We start from the raw sequence: 16,842 nt of genomic DNA, 5'->3' as shown, positions 1-16,842 counted from the left end.
TTTTTTTAAGCAATGACTTTTTAGAAAGCATTTCCACACTGGTTGATTCATTGAAGTGCTATTTTACAGGGGCTCAAAGTTTTTAAGAGTGATTGGACAAAAGTATGGGAGCATTGTGTCCCATACCGAGACCCAACAACTCTGTCCCGTCTATGGCGTGCAGCTATTGGTGTTCAGAAATCATATAGTCCTACTGGTGAAGCCAAAGAGAAGCATAGAATTGCTGAAAAGATGCGCCGAAAGAAGGTTAGTGTAAAAAGTAATTACAGGTAAGAATGTCCATGTTTGCTCATGTTGAGCATCTGTGACTAACCTCCCTTCATGATGAGAAAATGCTTGTGCCAACTGTTTTTCCTTTGCATCAATTTGTATGCCCTCTAAGGTCCAGCTATTTGCTGGATGGCTACCTTCCTCCTTTCTTTTTGCCTTGAGGACCCTGAGCGAAAGGGTGACCCTGAGAATGTGTTTGCTGATGCTGCATTGTTGGTGGTTCAATTTCTTACAATCTGCCCTTCTTGGGCTGCATATCAATCTGTCTATTATGACCACATTCCTCCATTCTTTGGCAATTGGTGTGTCATTCAGGCCAGGTAGCAATATGAATCCAAAAAAACACATACATATGTTTCAAATTCCAAGACCACCAAATGTGTACCATGCCACCGTACATACTCTCTCAAATTCCCCAGCAGAGTAGTAGACGGGTCTTGGTCCATAGGGCTGTGCCATTGCATATTGGTGGGGCCTCTACGCAGATTTCCATACCGGCACTGACCTGGAATTGCTGGGTAACACTCATAGAAGGTGATGGCAGCTAAGAGGGTCAGACAACCTAAGTGGACAAATGATGCTTGGCTACAAGAGAAGATCATATAATGCCTTGTCTTTTTGCCCTGATTTGATGTTTTTGTATGAATCAATGTTTTTGGCACTGATTTGATGTTTTTGGCTTACTTTTCTGACAGAGAGCTTTCTCGACAGCACAAGATGGTGGTGATAATGGAGAGGTGAACAGCGGAGATGAAGCATGTGGTGGGGAAACTGGTGTTTACTTGCATGAAGCTTTCTTGACAGACTGGAATCCGCAACCATGCCACTCTTCTGCACCTGCAGCTCTTCCTGTTGCAGACACTTCATGTTTGTTCTCTCCCTTCAAGTTGGGTAACTGTTCTACAACTCCATGCCAAGCTAGTGATGCACTGCAGAACAACATGAGAAGCTCATGTATGACCAACCATTTAGTGTCAAGGCCCAAGTCTCTGCCAGTTCTGGGAAGCAGCCCTCTACCAACATCTGGGACTTTTCGCAACGCTACTTCTGGTACATCAAACAGGAGACACAAAGGCTCTTGGACTAGTGAGCCACCCAGGAAGGGTTTGCAGACAATCAAACTAGCTCCTGGCTTGCCATCACTAAATCTTCCACCTTGTGTTCGTGTGATCTCTCAAGCAAAATTTAATCATTCCTCAACAGGAAACAGTACCTCCCATATCTTTTTGCAAAACCGCAGTTCTAAAAGCCAGAAAGGAAGTTTGGCAGCTTCCATGCCTCTAGTGGTGCCAACCCCAGCTATCTTGACAGGTGAACCTTCACGAGACCTGAAGGATTTGTCATTTCGTCTTTCTGAACCTGAAAATGCATATGGTCTTTCAGTGTCCAAAAACAAGGCAGTGTTTTGTCCTCCTACAACACCTGCAGGCTCTTCTCGACTTCCAGGTTCTCATGGTGGAAATGTTTTATCTGAAAATTATATGGAGTCTATCAATAAGCCTTCTTGGGCCAAGATGCACCCCTTTCTTATGCAGGCAACTTTTGAATCAGGACTGCCATCTCTACCGATATCAAACAAGATTGATTCTCGAAGCAAAGCATTTGCAGGGCAACCTTCACCACAAACTATTCCTCGATTTCGCCCTTTTTTTCCTGCCTCAAAAGGAAAAAGTATCTTGAACTCACGGCAGGTCTTGGCAACTCCTAAAGAAAGCTCCACTAGTGGGGCTGCAGAACTTCACCCTTTCCTGCAGGAAGAGGGGGAGCATCAAGCTGGATCACTTAACAGTGTCAGAGTTACACTGGATCCAATAAGCCCCATACTTAAACGCCCCCATGCAGTGACCATTAGTCGAAACAATTCGGGTAAGGGACATACAGAATGGCCATCTGTAATCTCAGATTCAGTCATACGGCCAGAACCAAGGCGTGCTGTGCAACTGCATGACAAGCAGGGAGAGCTCTCAGATGCAGTCCACAACCAAAGAAAGCAGAGTTCTTCTGTGTCAGCCCTTCTCCTTAAGAGGAAGGGTGGCAGAAAAACTCGTTCTAAGAAAACTCTTGGCCATGCTGATAAGTTCGGCTTGTTCAAACAGAGTGAGAAAGGGAACACTGATCTTGTGGACTCTGGTGAGGAAGAGAACATAGTCATGGAACAGGAAGAGCTCAGTGATTCTGAAGAGGACACAGACAAGGACGTGACGTTTGAGTATGAAGAGATGGGTGACTCTGACAGAGATGACTCTGACCATGAGAAGCATGCTTCTGACCTAGACAAGGTATATGATGGAGTTTGTTGCCAACTGCCTTGCTTCGTTGAATTTATATGAGCTTGCTGTTTTTTTTTTGGGTTTTTGGTTCTCAAACATGAAATGTTCTTGGGTTGCTGGTAATGCCAGGCAGATGAAGGCATTGAATTTGAGGAGGAAGAAATCGGATCAGACGACAGTGATAACGAGGGTGGCACGTAGAGCCCCAGAGCATAGGTTACAGATGGCAATATATAAGCTTGAAAAGAAGATGAAGGGGACAGAAGGTTTAAGTGAAAACTTGGCTCCTCAATGAAGGGCAGGTGTTGCAGTGGCAAGGACTTGTGTTGAATAGAGTATCAGAAATGTAGAGTCCCACTGATAGTAAAGCTAGATAGAGGTGATTCTTTCAGCCACCAGCAGTGGAGTTTCTCATACTGAACTCGCTGTACAGAAACGCATGGCTTATAGAGAAAGATTGTCAGCACAGTTGCTGCCTGTTGTTTGATGAGTGGCTTATATGGTACCAGAAGTCACATGTTAATCATTAATCAGGCATCAGTGGATCATCATATGGAGCAAGCCTGAAGACTGTTAGGTTCATATTAGACTAGAAGACAAGTTGATGATATGCCATGTGCTTTTGTAAAGTTTTGATGCTATCCTTGAGAAAGCAAGGAAGCCAAGGGGTGATGCCTCCATTTAACCAGTTCAAATCCATCACAACACTAATTTTCTGCTGCACTGGCATATATGTAATGCTCATTCTAACATGGAAATTTACATGGAAGCTTGAACCTAATCACAGCATTTCTCTAGGCAGGCTGGTTTGATAATACATCTATTGGTAGTAGTCAATTTATGAGACTGGAATGGCTTATACTCCTAACAGACATCTCCTTTGCCCACCATTGGACGGGTGGAGGAGATCCACTGCCCAGGAGGGTCAGGTGGGTGAAATATGGGTGGAGTTGTATCTATAGAGACCCTTCAGCAACTTATTGATTCAACTTAATGCCAAAGCAGTGACATCATCAAATAAGCCGAGGCCAGAATGAAGCTGATAGATTCTATGCATAAGTGGGACATTCTGAGAAGGTCCATTAGGATTAACCCTCCATAAGTTAAAACCATGCATTGATAATGTGTGGAACTAAGTACTAGGAAGTTATAAATTTATACGTATGTGTCCTTGTGTACACAAGGTCACAATAAACTCACTGTTATTGCGACCTTGTGTGCATAAGTAGGACCACCTGAGAAGTTCCATTAGGATTCACCCTCCATTAGTTAAAACCATGAATTGATAGTGTGTTGGAACTAAGAAATTACAAATTTAAACTCATTTTAGAATGTGTATCCTTGATCTGTTATCATATGCAAGTGATAATGGGATAGGAAATGCTCTAAAATCCTAGGCATCTGAAACCTAGTAAATATTTGAGTATAGAGGACAACTTAGTTGCTCTCTCTTTTTTGTATTGAGGACAACTTAGTGGGGTGGGGCATGTGTTGCTCTCTCTTGTATTGAAGGTGTTCAGAATGTTCCCATTTACCTTCCTACCTCCGGAGGCAATGGTCTTGATTACTCTTTGGCTAGACGATGTAGGCTTTGAAACTATGACATGGCATGTGAGTGTTGCCATGATGCTCAAATTGTTTGTGCTTGAATTGATTTCTTACGCTTATTTCCCTCTTTGTTGATGCTTATTAGAAAGTTTTTGAGGTGGTTGAGTAAGTTAACACTTTTGGGTAAGGGAGGACACAAGAAATTGCTGTCAAGGGCACCATTTCTGTGTGGCATCATATTGTAATCCTCGAAAAGTAATGTGTAGTCTTACCTGTACCTTCAGTCTCATTTATCCCGATTTTGATATTTGGTGTGCCTCAAACTGTACTACTGTTATTTGTAAGTATATTTGCTGTTCATTTTGTTTGATATTTGGTGTCCCCCAAACCTTTTTATTATTATTTTATGTACACCTGCTAACCATTTTGTTTGAAATCTGGTATTTCCCCCAACTTTTCTTAATATTGTTTAAAGTACATATGCTAACTATTTTGCTTAATTGTACACCATATCACGTCTCCATTTTAGAAAGGGCTCACTCTCTCCTACCCCATGCTTTCTTGATGGGTGTGTTGAACGTAAGTGTTATCTTGCGTGACGTTCTGCTGTGTGAGATTTCAAGTCTCCTACCCCACGCTTTCTTGATGGGTGTGTTGAACATAAGTATAATCTTGTGTGACGTTCTGCTGTGTGAGATTTTAAGGACCTTTACTTGGTGTGGTTGTGCCACCCTTGGATTAGCACCACAAATTCAAGCCAGCCATTGTTACTCAGGCCAGACTCTTTATTTAAACAGCTAAGTTAAAATGCATTTGACATGTACACCAACACAAGCCAAGAACGCAGACTTCATGTTTAAGTGACAGTTGGTGTTACCTGTTCACCATATTCAAGTGAAAGTTGATTAGTATCTACTTTCTTGGCTTGAGTTGGTTAGGTGCCACTTTTAAAGATTGATATGGTGTGTGGGCATGCATCGAGATGAATTGATATAACTAGACGGCTCTCAAACAAGAGTTCAAACTCCATTCCCCACTCTACCATAAATGGCACAACTTTCGTGACCAATCATCGCAATGCCCCCAAAAAAAGATAAAACGGGTAGGTATTACAAGACATGCTCATTACCAAACCATCTTTTCAAACTCCTTTGTGTGAGAGATGACAACAGTTATATTCGCATGACCAAGGCAACAAGGCAACAATCTCGTCCTTTTCCAGAACTTTCATAACACATTAGCTTCATTAGTGTAGAGACTTGGATGAGATTATTACGCCAGTCTAAATGAAAACAGCCAGATGGCACCGAGATATATCCATGCTATTTCTGATCTTTTGGATTAGGTTGGTCGAATCTTGCCACTATGACCGCATAGAGCAACAGGATAGCAAGAGAGACTGTAGCGAAGGTGTGAATCCACCACTTAACCGTAATTAAGGATCACACAGACAAATTTATGTAACTAGCACTCTCCAACCTCTCGTTGCATAAATGTTTACCTGTGGGAAAGGCTAATTGAAAAGGCTGTACTAATACTTCAGGGAGTTATAAAGATGTGAGCATTACTCTGATTCATGGTACATACAAGAACAGAAAGCGGCAATCCTGTTTGCGTGTGCCAAAGTCCTATCTATCCATAAGAAGAAATTCTAGCCCATCTCGCACTTATAAACATGCAGTAGCGTCCTTGCGGTAACTAGTTGTAGAAACACATGCTGTTGTACAACACTTAACAGCATTCCCAACATCACTCAACCAATCTTTACCCGCAGGAACATCTCACTGATAGCATAATTGAAAGAAATGGAAATTCTGACATGTTTGAAGCTGATCTGTTTATGACTTGCAAGCCCATAAAGCTCTGGTGATCATTCGAAAATTTCTCGTTTAAAGCAAAGTGGGTATGCAATCCAAAACTGATTACATTGGATAATACATAATTAGGTCTTACAAGGAGATAAGAATACTCCAGGGAGTTGCTAGGAGAAGGGACCAAAGGCCTGATCACTTGGAGAATGTGTCAATGATGGTGGTATGCAGGGGATCACTCAAGTGGGTGGCCCAGTTATCCAGGGGTCCCTTTCCGGTGGCAGCAGCTTGTACCGCAAATCCAAAGGCAGCAACCATGGCAAGCCTGGCATGCTTAATCTCAGCCAGCTTCAAAACTTCTTTTTTCTCGGGGTCTGCAGCAAGACCCAGTGGGTCGAAGTACTTGCCACCAGGGTACAGACGCTTCTCGGGGTCCAGCTCCGCATTCCTCTGGAACTCAATGTAACCCACCACCAAGACTTCAATCCAGATCAGAGTGGAGATGGAAAAGGGTAGAGGCAAGCCAAAGTAGGAGGGACCCTCCACAAGTTCAACCTGTAACAGTCAGCAAAGTAAACCTCCTTCTGCTTCACTCAATGCGAGGATACAAACCTGATTAAATTTACATATTACTTGTACACACATACATCAATATATATACTCATGAGCATGCATGGATGTGCGTATGTATGTAGGAAATGGGGTATATGGCGCAATGCGGCTTACCTTTCCAGCATCTAGCCATGTGACGCCTGTGAATGCTTCAACAGCCAGAGCTCCAAGGGTAGCAAGCATGGCCCATCGTCCATGGATAAGCTCACACTCTCTAAACCTCTGCAGGCCGAAGACCTCAGCGTAAGGTTGAAAAGGGGTAGCCTTGATGGCAGTGGCGCTGTCGATCCGGGTACCAATGATCTCACCAGCATTGTTCTTGGCCAGATTTTGGTTCAAGGAGTCAAGGTCGAATTGCAAATACTCTGCAGGCTTGGCGAGAGAGAGGGGGTCAAAGCCGTAGTCCCCTACGAGCGAGCCGTCGAGCCATGCAGGGGGCTTGGCGCCCGGAAACCAAAGGGGGCGGTTTGGGCTCCCTGGGCTCTTCTTAGGGGCGGCGCGCGTTCCCTTCTTGCCCCCGAATCTGGCCACAACCCGCGAACCATTGCTCACACCGAAAGACTTGGAGGTAGACGACAGCTCCTGGGTTGAAGACCCCAGAAACGAAGCAGCCAGAGATGTTGCAGCAGCTGTAGCGGCCATAGCTTCACCACCTTCGCAATTGAATTATTCCACGCTCCGCACCACCCTCTCTACAACCTCTGATGGATTATAGAAGAAGACCCTATCTTTTTCGTTTGTGGATGAGAATCCCACCCCCTCGCTCTATCTCATTGGTGCTTACATGGCACTACCCTATTGCTCGCTCTCTCTTATATCCATCTGTCCCCCCTAACATTGGCATGGGCATTGGCTGCATCAAGCATCATACACATCATATATCTATATGATATATTACATCAAGGGAGAGGGTCCACTATAAGAAGACCCATTTTTGGTCATGTCTTTTGTAGTACAAAGTGAGGGGTGAGGGTCTTCCTTTTGCATGACAAAGTGAGTTTTCTTGGGCAATCAACTTCATACTCCACACCTTATGCAAAGGGGGAAGGGGGGGGTGCATCGGCAATGTTTCAACAAATATTGAACCCATGCGCCCAACTTTTGGAGCTGGAGCTCTACTCGACGCTGAGCTAACTCCCCACCCCTCTAAAAGGCAAGTTGGCAACACTTGCATTTAATTTATATAATGTATGGAATTCCTATGTCAATCAATGTATGGATCTTCTTTATAAATTGTGAATTCTTTTAATTATTTAACCTGCTATGTAAATTGTCAAATAATATCTATTTATGATATCACTGATATTAACTCTTTTAATGCATTGTATCGACAAAAGATTATACATTGTGAGTTTAAATGTTTGTAGGTTTAAACTTTTTCATGTACGATGTAAGAATTGATTTACCTACTCATTGCAAAAAAATTTCTCATCCATGTGTATATGTGGCATTTGAAACATAAGTTTGTCTTATTTGTTTAACAAGGAGCACAAGGGGGGGAGGAGTGGGGAGTGGTTGTTTTACAGGTTGCCATATAGTTCAATAAAATGAATCAATATTAGGTGCCTTTATATTGTTTCTATGTTTCAATGTAGGGATTTTCTTTTTAAAATTGTGAATAACTTTTTTTAAAATCTCGTTTTTATAAACATCTATTGCTATCAAATAATATCCATCTATGGTTATTGATATTACCTCTCTTCTCATAACCTTTACAAAGTGAGGGCAAGGTAACTAATCGGGTGTCCAGCTGGGGATTGAACCTGGTATCTCCAGGTTATAAGCCACCTCCATCAATCACTAGAACAAGCGCCCGACCGATGTCCTCACGGATTACTTTGCTCCCTTCTAGTAGTTGCCAAAAAAAAAGATATTACCTCACTTAATGCAAAATATATTTCTTTTTTGACAAAAAATTATACATTGTAAGTTTAAATGCTTGTAGATTTAAACTTTTTCATCTAAGTGTCTATTAAATTCTTGTATTGCATGCATTTGATTTGCCTACTCATTGTAAAATTCTTGTATTGTATGCATTTGATTTGCCTACTCATTGTAAAATTTTCCCCATCCCTATGGACAAGTCCATTTGCAACATAGCTTTGCCTTATTTGTTTAACAAGAGGGGCCACAAGGGGGGAGGAGTGGGGCAGTTGCTAGTGTTGGGATTTGAATTCTATTAGGATTCCATCAAGTTCAATAACACATCATTCTATTGCATTTGTTTCTTAATAATAGTAGAGTTTTGTCTTCTCCCATAATTCTTCAAAATAAGAAAAAAATTTAATATTCCTAACAATTCAAAAGAGACATGCCTTCAACAAGAACAATAGCCCCAAAAGGTGGGCGCTAGAGTAAGAGATTCCTCACTCTAGACATGGAACATCAATGTCACTTAAGAGTAATACAAAACAAGAAAAACACTTATTTTAAAGAATATGGAAGATCAAATTTTCATCTCGATGATGTGAACACCCCCTAGAAAAAACAATCGCCATGTTCAAATCAACATCATAGAATACTTTGTTACAAAGATTTTAAAATACATATGGTCCTTCACACATTCATACATTCAACAATTAAAAGATATTTCTCAAAACACTAATTATCTATAAGTCTAAAACAATGATGATTTCACTCAAATATTTTCTATTATATTGTAAAAATTTGGTTATGTGAATGACCATTGATTTTTTGTAATGAATAAACTAGTACAAAAAAAATAAACATGCTAGAATAAGGGGCCACTAAATAGATTCCAAAAATAGAACTATCTCGAGTTTGATGTCATCATTCCTATCCATATGCAAATCATGGCCATTTTGATTCCTGACATGTTGTCATCAATGGTGCTCCATCATAGCCTATCTCTAGTACTGGCCCTCTTGGCACATGGAGAAACTTCAAGAAACAAACTATAAAGCTCACACTTTGAAGTTTGTTCAATGTCCCTACAACTCATGGGGTGGTAGTGGTGTGGTTGACAATGTTCATAGGTTGTCCAATGTGATGCTAGGCAAACAATGCCTTACTCTTAGTCATCACATGAAGCATGCAGCTTGTGCCCTTCTCATAAATAGCAAAGCTTGTGCCAGCCTTGCTCTTAGTCACATGATATACACACACTTGTGCCCTCATAAATAGCAAAGACACATGTGATTGTAAAATCTAAAATCCAAAAACATGGAGCAACAAGTACACCAAAGGAAAAAAAAGAATAGGATCCTGCTCACCTTCTATTTCAAACCATTAATGTTAGAATAGGTGTAGACAAACTTGTCATGAATGATAATCCTCCTAGTAGCACTAAGTAACATATATGTGCATAGCAATTCATTAAAAAAAGAGTAGGACTTATGGAAAGCTCAAAGTTCAACCCAAATTACTGTTGATTTATTAAATACCTATCAACCATGACCTAAAACTATATGTAATGAAGACATGTTAGAAGCATGCTATAAGAGTACACATAATCATAAGCATGAAACTCTTTGCTAAAGAAGCTATTGGGATTGCCATCCCATACTTCACATGGTCCTTATTGAGCATTTCCCACAAGGGCCATGCACAAAATAATGCCTAGAAGCTCAAAGGAAATTAAATTTACTCCCCATTCGATATTTGATCCACTCCAATAACGCTCTCTTTTTTGCAAGCTTTATCGGGAGGAGGAAATCGTGTAGCTTCTTGTAATGTTCATACTTGGGTGAATTTATGGCCATCAATGCTAATGTAATCGCCTCCACCAAATGTGAGTAGCGACGTAGGGCCATGTACCAGCATAACATTAGTAAAAACTTGGATTCACCTCCACCATATGTGAGCAACAACTCTTAGGGCCATGTACCAACATAGCATTGGTCAAAACTTGGATTTTATGGCACACTAATAAAAACATTTTCATCATTAATCAAACTTTCTAATGAGCAAGGAGGTACATTAATCATATTAGCATTTAGATCCGTAGCCGCTCATCCCTGCGATCCTCCCTCACTCATTGTCACACCAAGGCAGTTGCTAATCCTACGCGAGTGGTGCAATCTTTATCGTTCACGAAGATCATGTGGGATCTCCACATAAGATAATCACGGTGATAGCCTAATCACTCAAGAAAGAGGGAGAGGAGAAGCACGAGAACGAGCGATTAGCACTAATCACACCCAAACCCAAACCCTAAGTATACAACACATGCTAGATTAGAGTTGCAAAGAGAGACATAGAACAATCCACTTCTATTGCATAAATGGGAGAATGAATTGCAAACAAGAGAAATTGGCTTTTATAGTTCCAAGCCTTTTCCCACTAGGCCGCCCAGGAGTACGTGACCCGAGGCACCCAAAACATAGTTACAAGGCTTTTCTTTATGGCTTGGCCAACTAACCGAGATCCTCTTGTTTGTCCTTTGAAGCTCAAGACTTAGGAGCATCTTTAGGGCGTTTTCCTCATCAAATGACGGGATTTACAATATAGTGCGAACGCCCATTACATAGATGTGCGGCCATAGTTGTCATAGGAATGTGTTAACCATATGTGGTTAACATAATAGTTAAAATTTGCTCTGGAGGATCAGGTGATTAAACACATGATTGAATAGAAATGATGCTAAGCATAAATATTAAACACTAATAAAAAATGATTGCCTTAATGATGCTCATAATGACAGCATGATTGGAGGCAAAGAAGCTTGTTGATTCCATTAGATGTGAGCCTCTTATATAGGCTGGAGTACATGATATTAAGTTGTAATTAGGTGTTAATCCTTTATCTAAATCATCTCCACCTTCCCTCCTTTATTCATGGGCCTAAAAGTGACCTGCCTTCCTAGATTCAAGCTCACTGATCTAATCACACCTAATGATGATCCCACGACCTCTTTTGGCTGACTTTGAGCTACCAATTGACCCTTTTACATAGTGGTAATGATGGACAATAACCTTTGAACACATTTGCCCATATATCTATGACATTTGTGTGGTTTCATGTGAATAGTGCATGTACAAGGTATGTGCCCCATACAACATTTCTAATGAGGTGTTTGCCATATTTTCAATACCCCTCCTCAAACACTGAATTCACCCAATGATACAGTTGGTCATGCTGACTCTCATGAGCCTAATTGACTACCCAATGCTCAGTGATAACATGCATGAGTGTGGCTGACTGGCAATGCCATACAAGGTTATGCCAATGTGAACTCAGAGGCTTTAGTCATGTGTACAAAAGAGGTATGGGATGACTTTAGAAGAGTGTGACAATGACATAGCTGCATGTATGAGTGAAGAGGAAACTCATGTGTAAAGGGTAGTGCCTTACAATAGCACTTTAGAATAAATGTTCAAAAAAGGTCATAGATAGGGCCTCATGATGATGGCCCTTGCATTCATCCTTTTTTCCCTCTTGCTCTTCATTTAGTTGCATCTCTTCCATGAGATAGGCTCGTTGCATCTTCTTCTTACCAAAATAATTATTCTCTTCATGGCCAGGCTTGTGACAAAAGTCACAAACAAGAGTGTTGTTGTAACCCTTGTGAGAGTTGCCTTTGTATTTGCCTTTGTTAGATCCTGCATAAAGAGCACGTTGAGTAGGCAAAATAGATGATGAGTAGGCAATGTAAAGCTTTACCCAAAAATGGTTGAGCTTTTTGGCTATGGCAGCTTGACACCCCTCTGGTTTTTCTCTTTGTGTGGCCAGTAGAGAAAAGCATTTGACAAGCCTTCTTAAGAGCAGCTAGGGGACCCCATGGGCTACCTCGCTCACAGCAATTAACTAGATTCGTTGCGTGGAGCCAGAATGAGATGTACAACCAAATTTTTGTAGAAAACGTCACCTGTTTGGGGGAAATTGAAATGTAGGGCAGCCCGTCTACCGATAAAGCATTTGACAAGCCTTCTTAAGAGTAGCTAGGGGACCCCATGGGCTACCTCGCTCACAGCAATTAACTAGATTCGTTGCGTGGAGCCAGAATGAGATGTACAACCAAATTTTTGTAGAAAACGTCACCTGTTTGGGGGAAATTGAAATGTAGGGCAGCCCGTCTACCGATCTGCGCAATTGATGGCTTTGGCTTGAGCGCATGACCTTACCAAGCTCTCCACAAAGTATTTTAGCTAATGATGCACCAGATCTCGTGCTAGAGATCCTCCACTAACAGGGGGTCTCATATCCTATTTTGTAGGAGAGGTAGGTGGGATGGATTAAGCTAGGCTTATGATGGTGATTAAGAGTTTAATGAAGCATGATAATGATGGGATAAAGAAGGATAAGCATGGAACCTTGCTCTGATACCAAGTTAAAACTTGCTATGGAGGATCAAAGGTGATTAAACACATGATTGAATAGAAATGATGCTAAGCATAAATATTAAACACTAATAAAAAATAATTACCTTAATGATGCTCATAAGGTAATTATTAAACAATAATAAAAAATAATTACCTTAATGATAGCATGATTGGAGGCAAAGAAGCTTGTTGATTCCATTATATGTGAGCCTCTCATATAGGCTGGAGTACATGATATTAAGTTGTAATTAGGTGTTAATCCTTGATCCAAATCATCTCCACCTCCCTCCTTTATTCATGGGCCTAAAAGTGACTTGCCTTCCTAGATTTAAGCTGACTGATCTAATCACACCTAATGATGATCCCACGACCTCTTTTGCCTAATTTTGAGCTACCAATTCACCCTTGTACATAGTGGTAATGATGGACAATAACCTTTGAACACATTTGCCCATATATCTATGACATTTGTGTGGTTTCATGTGAATAGTGCATGTACAAGGTATGTGCCCCATACAACATTTCTAATGAGGTGATTGCCATATTTTCAATAATAATCCCCTTCCTAAACTCGATCACGTCCTCGTGGATTGGTAAGAAGTTGTCAAGGCCCGTAGGAAGTGTCGCACTTGGTTGGTTTTATTGTCTCTCTAGAAATGAGAGGGAATGGGGGGTTAGTAAGATGGAAATAAATTAGTGGATTACTGGCGATTAAGTATTTGGCTAGTCGTATGGGCTCTTATGAATATTGCTTTTGTGTAAGTCCCCAATATTACTCTTTTTTTTGTTGTTGTTTTTTTTTTTGTCGCCTTTGCGGTTGGACATCCTCGTGAGAGGAGTCAGAGTACTTGAATGAGTAGACTAGCACAGAATAATTAATGACCATTATCCAAGTGGTAGGTGGTGGTGTTGATGAGGGATTAGTAAAAAAAATGGTGTTAGTAAGCAAGGGGCAAGGGGGAATTTCGAAGGGACAAGGAGGTAACTCGCATGGATACTGCTTGTGCTCCGAGATGCTGTATTTCAATGGCGATATACATGGAGCTATAGCATCTTCATCAACACACCTTAATGGGTATCTTGGCTCCCGTGGGTGTTGATTTATTGGGGGTCGGTTTTCTCTCTTTCTCTTTTAGTGGTTTGTCTTCTTCGATCGTTGTTGTAGCTCATGGGAGTGGGATCCTGTGTTGATGGGAATGGTAGTTGATGGCAAGGATCCATAGGAGTAGTAGCTTTTGAGTATGGAAGTAGAAGCTACTTTGGATTGGCCAAAGCTACGGTAGCATAAGAAGAAGTATGGGTAGGATTGATTAGGCATGAAGCACAATTATTTGGGAGCGAAGCGGAGGTGATTAAGAAGTTCCAGGCGATGGGTCGTACCATTAACCAAGCTTATGCCCTCCATGGTCCCCCCATCCCCAGAGATGTACCTGGATGGCTGTCGATGATGAAGCTTTATGCGGTGTGTGCACAAATGACAAAGCCCATTGAGAATTTAGGTATTGTGCATGGGCGAGGGCAAAAGGTGGACCTGTGGTACTAATCACCTAGACATGCCTAATCACCTAGAGGACTTGAAAGTTGTCTATTGGTCAGCACCCCGAAAGAGGGTTTATTGAGCCCATTTGGCTAGATTTGTGAGCTTACCCTTGAGGTTGTCTATGAGTGGTGGTAGAAGCTCTGACATTTGTGGCACTGCCCCTTAGTTTGGTGATGAAGTTGAGGGGTGGGGTGGAGCTTCGTGGGTGGACAAGGCTCTTTTGGGTGAAAGGATTGGGCGAATTGAGATTTTGAGTGCCCATGGTTTGTGTGTGGGAAAGTCCGTAGGATTGAGTTGATGAAGAAGGTACTTGCTTCCTCATTGGTCACCACAAACCATCTGTGGGCCCATCTGTGGGAAAGTCCGTAGGATTGAGTTGATGAAGAAGGTACTTGCTTCCTCATTGGTTACCACAAACCATCTGTGTTGATTGGAAAGGTACTGGCTTGGTATGTGCTGTGCCGAGGTTGCGATTTGGGAGTGTATCAACAAGTGTAGCTAGGATTTTCATCCAAATCGCGACTTCATCATCATCATTGACATAAGCGATTGCAGATGGCTCCCGTGTGTCATCAAGGATTTGATGACAAGCTTTGCCAAACAAGGAGATTGTTCGTCCTGAGTGGATGTGGTCTTCGGCGAAGGGACCCCTCATCATGGGATATGTCTTCCATGTACGTAAGGTCACTTTGAGCATTCGATCCCCTTTGCGGAGGTAGACATGATATGTGTCCCAGTCATGGACTTGGCGTGTCAGTCTCATGAAGGGTCTTCCCAAGATGCTATCATAGACACTGTGACGAAAGTTCGTGACAGCAAAGCTCATGTCATTGACTTTAATATTGAGGTCCTTCACTAGGCCAAGGGGGGTTGTGGATGTCCCGTCTGCAAGCCTTATCTCATCAATTTAGTGTCATCAAGGGGTGGTTGTCCCCTATTTTCCTAGCACGTCCTTGTGAGGATGCGTACGCCGCTAGCACCCCCATCTAGGATGGGTGTGCTCACATGTCCTTTGTAGGAAATGGGCAGGGCTATGTTTGTGTCATCACTTTCAAAGTAGTGCCCAGCGCATTTACTCGAATTGTCGGTGTGCCTTTGGGTTGTGGGTTTTTCTCATGAAGTAATTCAGGATGATGGGGCTCAAATTCATCCAAGGAATCTAAGTTTTCCACCTCCTCTACAATGATGGGAGCCTGTAGTTTTCATTCCATCCAATCCCTGAGGTCATTCCATAAATTCAGATTCCCTTTTAATAAGGTTCCAATGGGCTTTTGGATTTGGGAGAGAAAGATTGATAGGCTGGCAAGGTCACATTGATGACATGAGGAGCTTCCTCATGTTTAGGGCCTGATTCATAGGTTGGACCGGCAATAGTATATGGAAGTTCAATGTGGTCCATTTTTGGCGGGTGTTGAGGTCAAGACTTGGGTGCCGTAGTAGGAGGGTAAAATACCTCAACAAATTTTGTGGGCACCTTGTGAGTTTTTGTCGGACTTTGTGTCACTGTTCGCATCGTATTCTTCGACGTGAACGTGGGATTTCGGTCTTGGCCTCTTGTGGAATAGACAATGGAGGGTTAGGAGGCACGGGTGGGGCAAGATCTTTGTTTGTCAATGTCATGTTGGTTAACGAATCTTCCTCGGGTTTGAGCATAAGCTCGGGCTCCTGCCTTACCAAGTGCGGAAGTTCAGGTTCTTTTCCCGGACATGGAGTAAATAGTTCTACAGGGAATTACGTGTCCGAGGGTATGCCTATGTTTGGCAATGGTAATGGTGGTTTTTCGAGTTAAGCCTGGTAGTCTTGTACTAGTGCTTGGGCCTGTTGAAGACGTTGCTTCTCCAAGATGGGGTTGGGATATGTAGCCAGTTGCTTTAGTAATGTGGCTCGATTCCTCGGGGTTGCATGATCATCACTCTTGGTGGAGGAGGATGTGGTCTTTGTTGAGCCACTTCTGATGGTAGCCTGGTCTTCACCTTTGCCAATGCGCTTAAAGCGTTGTTTCTTTTTGGATGTGGCACATTTGGTAGCTAAGTTGTTGGACTGCTTTGGTGCCATGGCCTTCTTGAGTTTGGCTTGCATCTATGTGATGGGATAGTGGACATCTTCCCATGTTGAACGCTCAACACATTGAGGGATGGCATACCATCAACCGTGGAGTTAGAAACTAATTGCAAAGGGCAATCTTTGAAGTAATGGTCAATCCCACATCTGTGACATTGTGGTGTCAATGGTAAGCTTTTCTTCTGAAGGCATTCAACCACTCTATGGGGTCCATGGCAAAGGAAACACTAAAGAGGTGGTTTCCATGCGGGTGCACCTATGGTGTGCACACCATTGGTTTAGGGTCCATGTGAGGCACATGCAAAGGAAGATGATGTGTGATGGGTGCCTCAGGGGTGTCGGAGCGCATGGACTCCATGGGCTTAGCAATGGACCATGTTTTAATCTTTCCATGATCAATGGGGTTTGCACTGAGAGGCAATGGTTGGAATGGAAAGATGGGCTCTATA

General features: G+C 42.2%; 2 protein-coding genes across 2 annotated transcripts in view; one reads left to right on the top strand and one right to left on the bottom strand.

Moving 5' to 3' along the window:
• LOC147625095 (uncharacterized) overlaps nt 1–3,326 on the top strand; it is a 71,836-nt gene extending 68,510 nt beyond the window's left edge. The window contains exons 7-9 of the mRNA XM_086818359.1: nt 70–246; nt 966–2,549; nt 2,670–3,326. Coding sequence (XP_086674485.1) covers nt 70–246; nt 966–2,549; nt 2,670–2,741 — 1,833 coding nt within the window. The 3' untranslated portion in view covers nt 2,742–3,326. The remainder of the gene's footprint in view (nt 1–69; nt 247–965; nt 2,550–2,669) is intronic.
• Nucleotides 3,327–5,955: 2,629 nt separating this feature from the next.
• Nucleotides 5,956–7,303, bottom strand: LOC147625094 (chlorophyll a-b binding protein CP29.1, chloroplastic-like). The gene is made up of 2 exons (XM_086818358.1): nt 6,626–7,303; nt 5,956–6,454 (listed from the first exon to the last, which is right to left on the bottom strand). Exons 1-2 carry the CDS (start codon nt 7,151–7,153, stop codon nt 6,095–6,097), a joined length of 888 nt encoding a protein of 295 aa, XP_086674484.1. The 5' UTR covers nt 7,154–7,303; the 3' UTR covers nt 5,956–6,094.
• Nucleotides 7,304–16,842: the final 9,539 nt, after the last annotated feature.

Source organism: Cibotium barometz, chromosome 24, assembly GCF_041138505.1.
Source record: "Cibotium barometz isolate CiBa-2024 chromosome 24, ASM4113850v1, whole genome shotgun sequence".
NCBI lineage: Eukaryota > Viridiplantae > Streptophyta > Polypodiopsida > Cyatheales > Cibotiaceae > Cibotium > Cibotium barometz.
The sequence above is the reverse complement of the archived record's forward strand: the minus strand, read 5'-3'. Positions and strand labels throughout refer to the sequence as shown.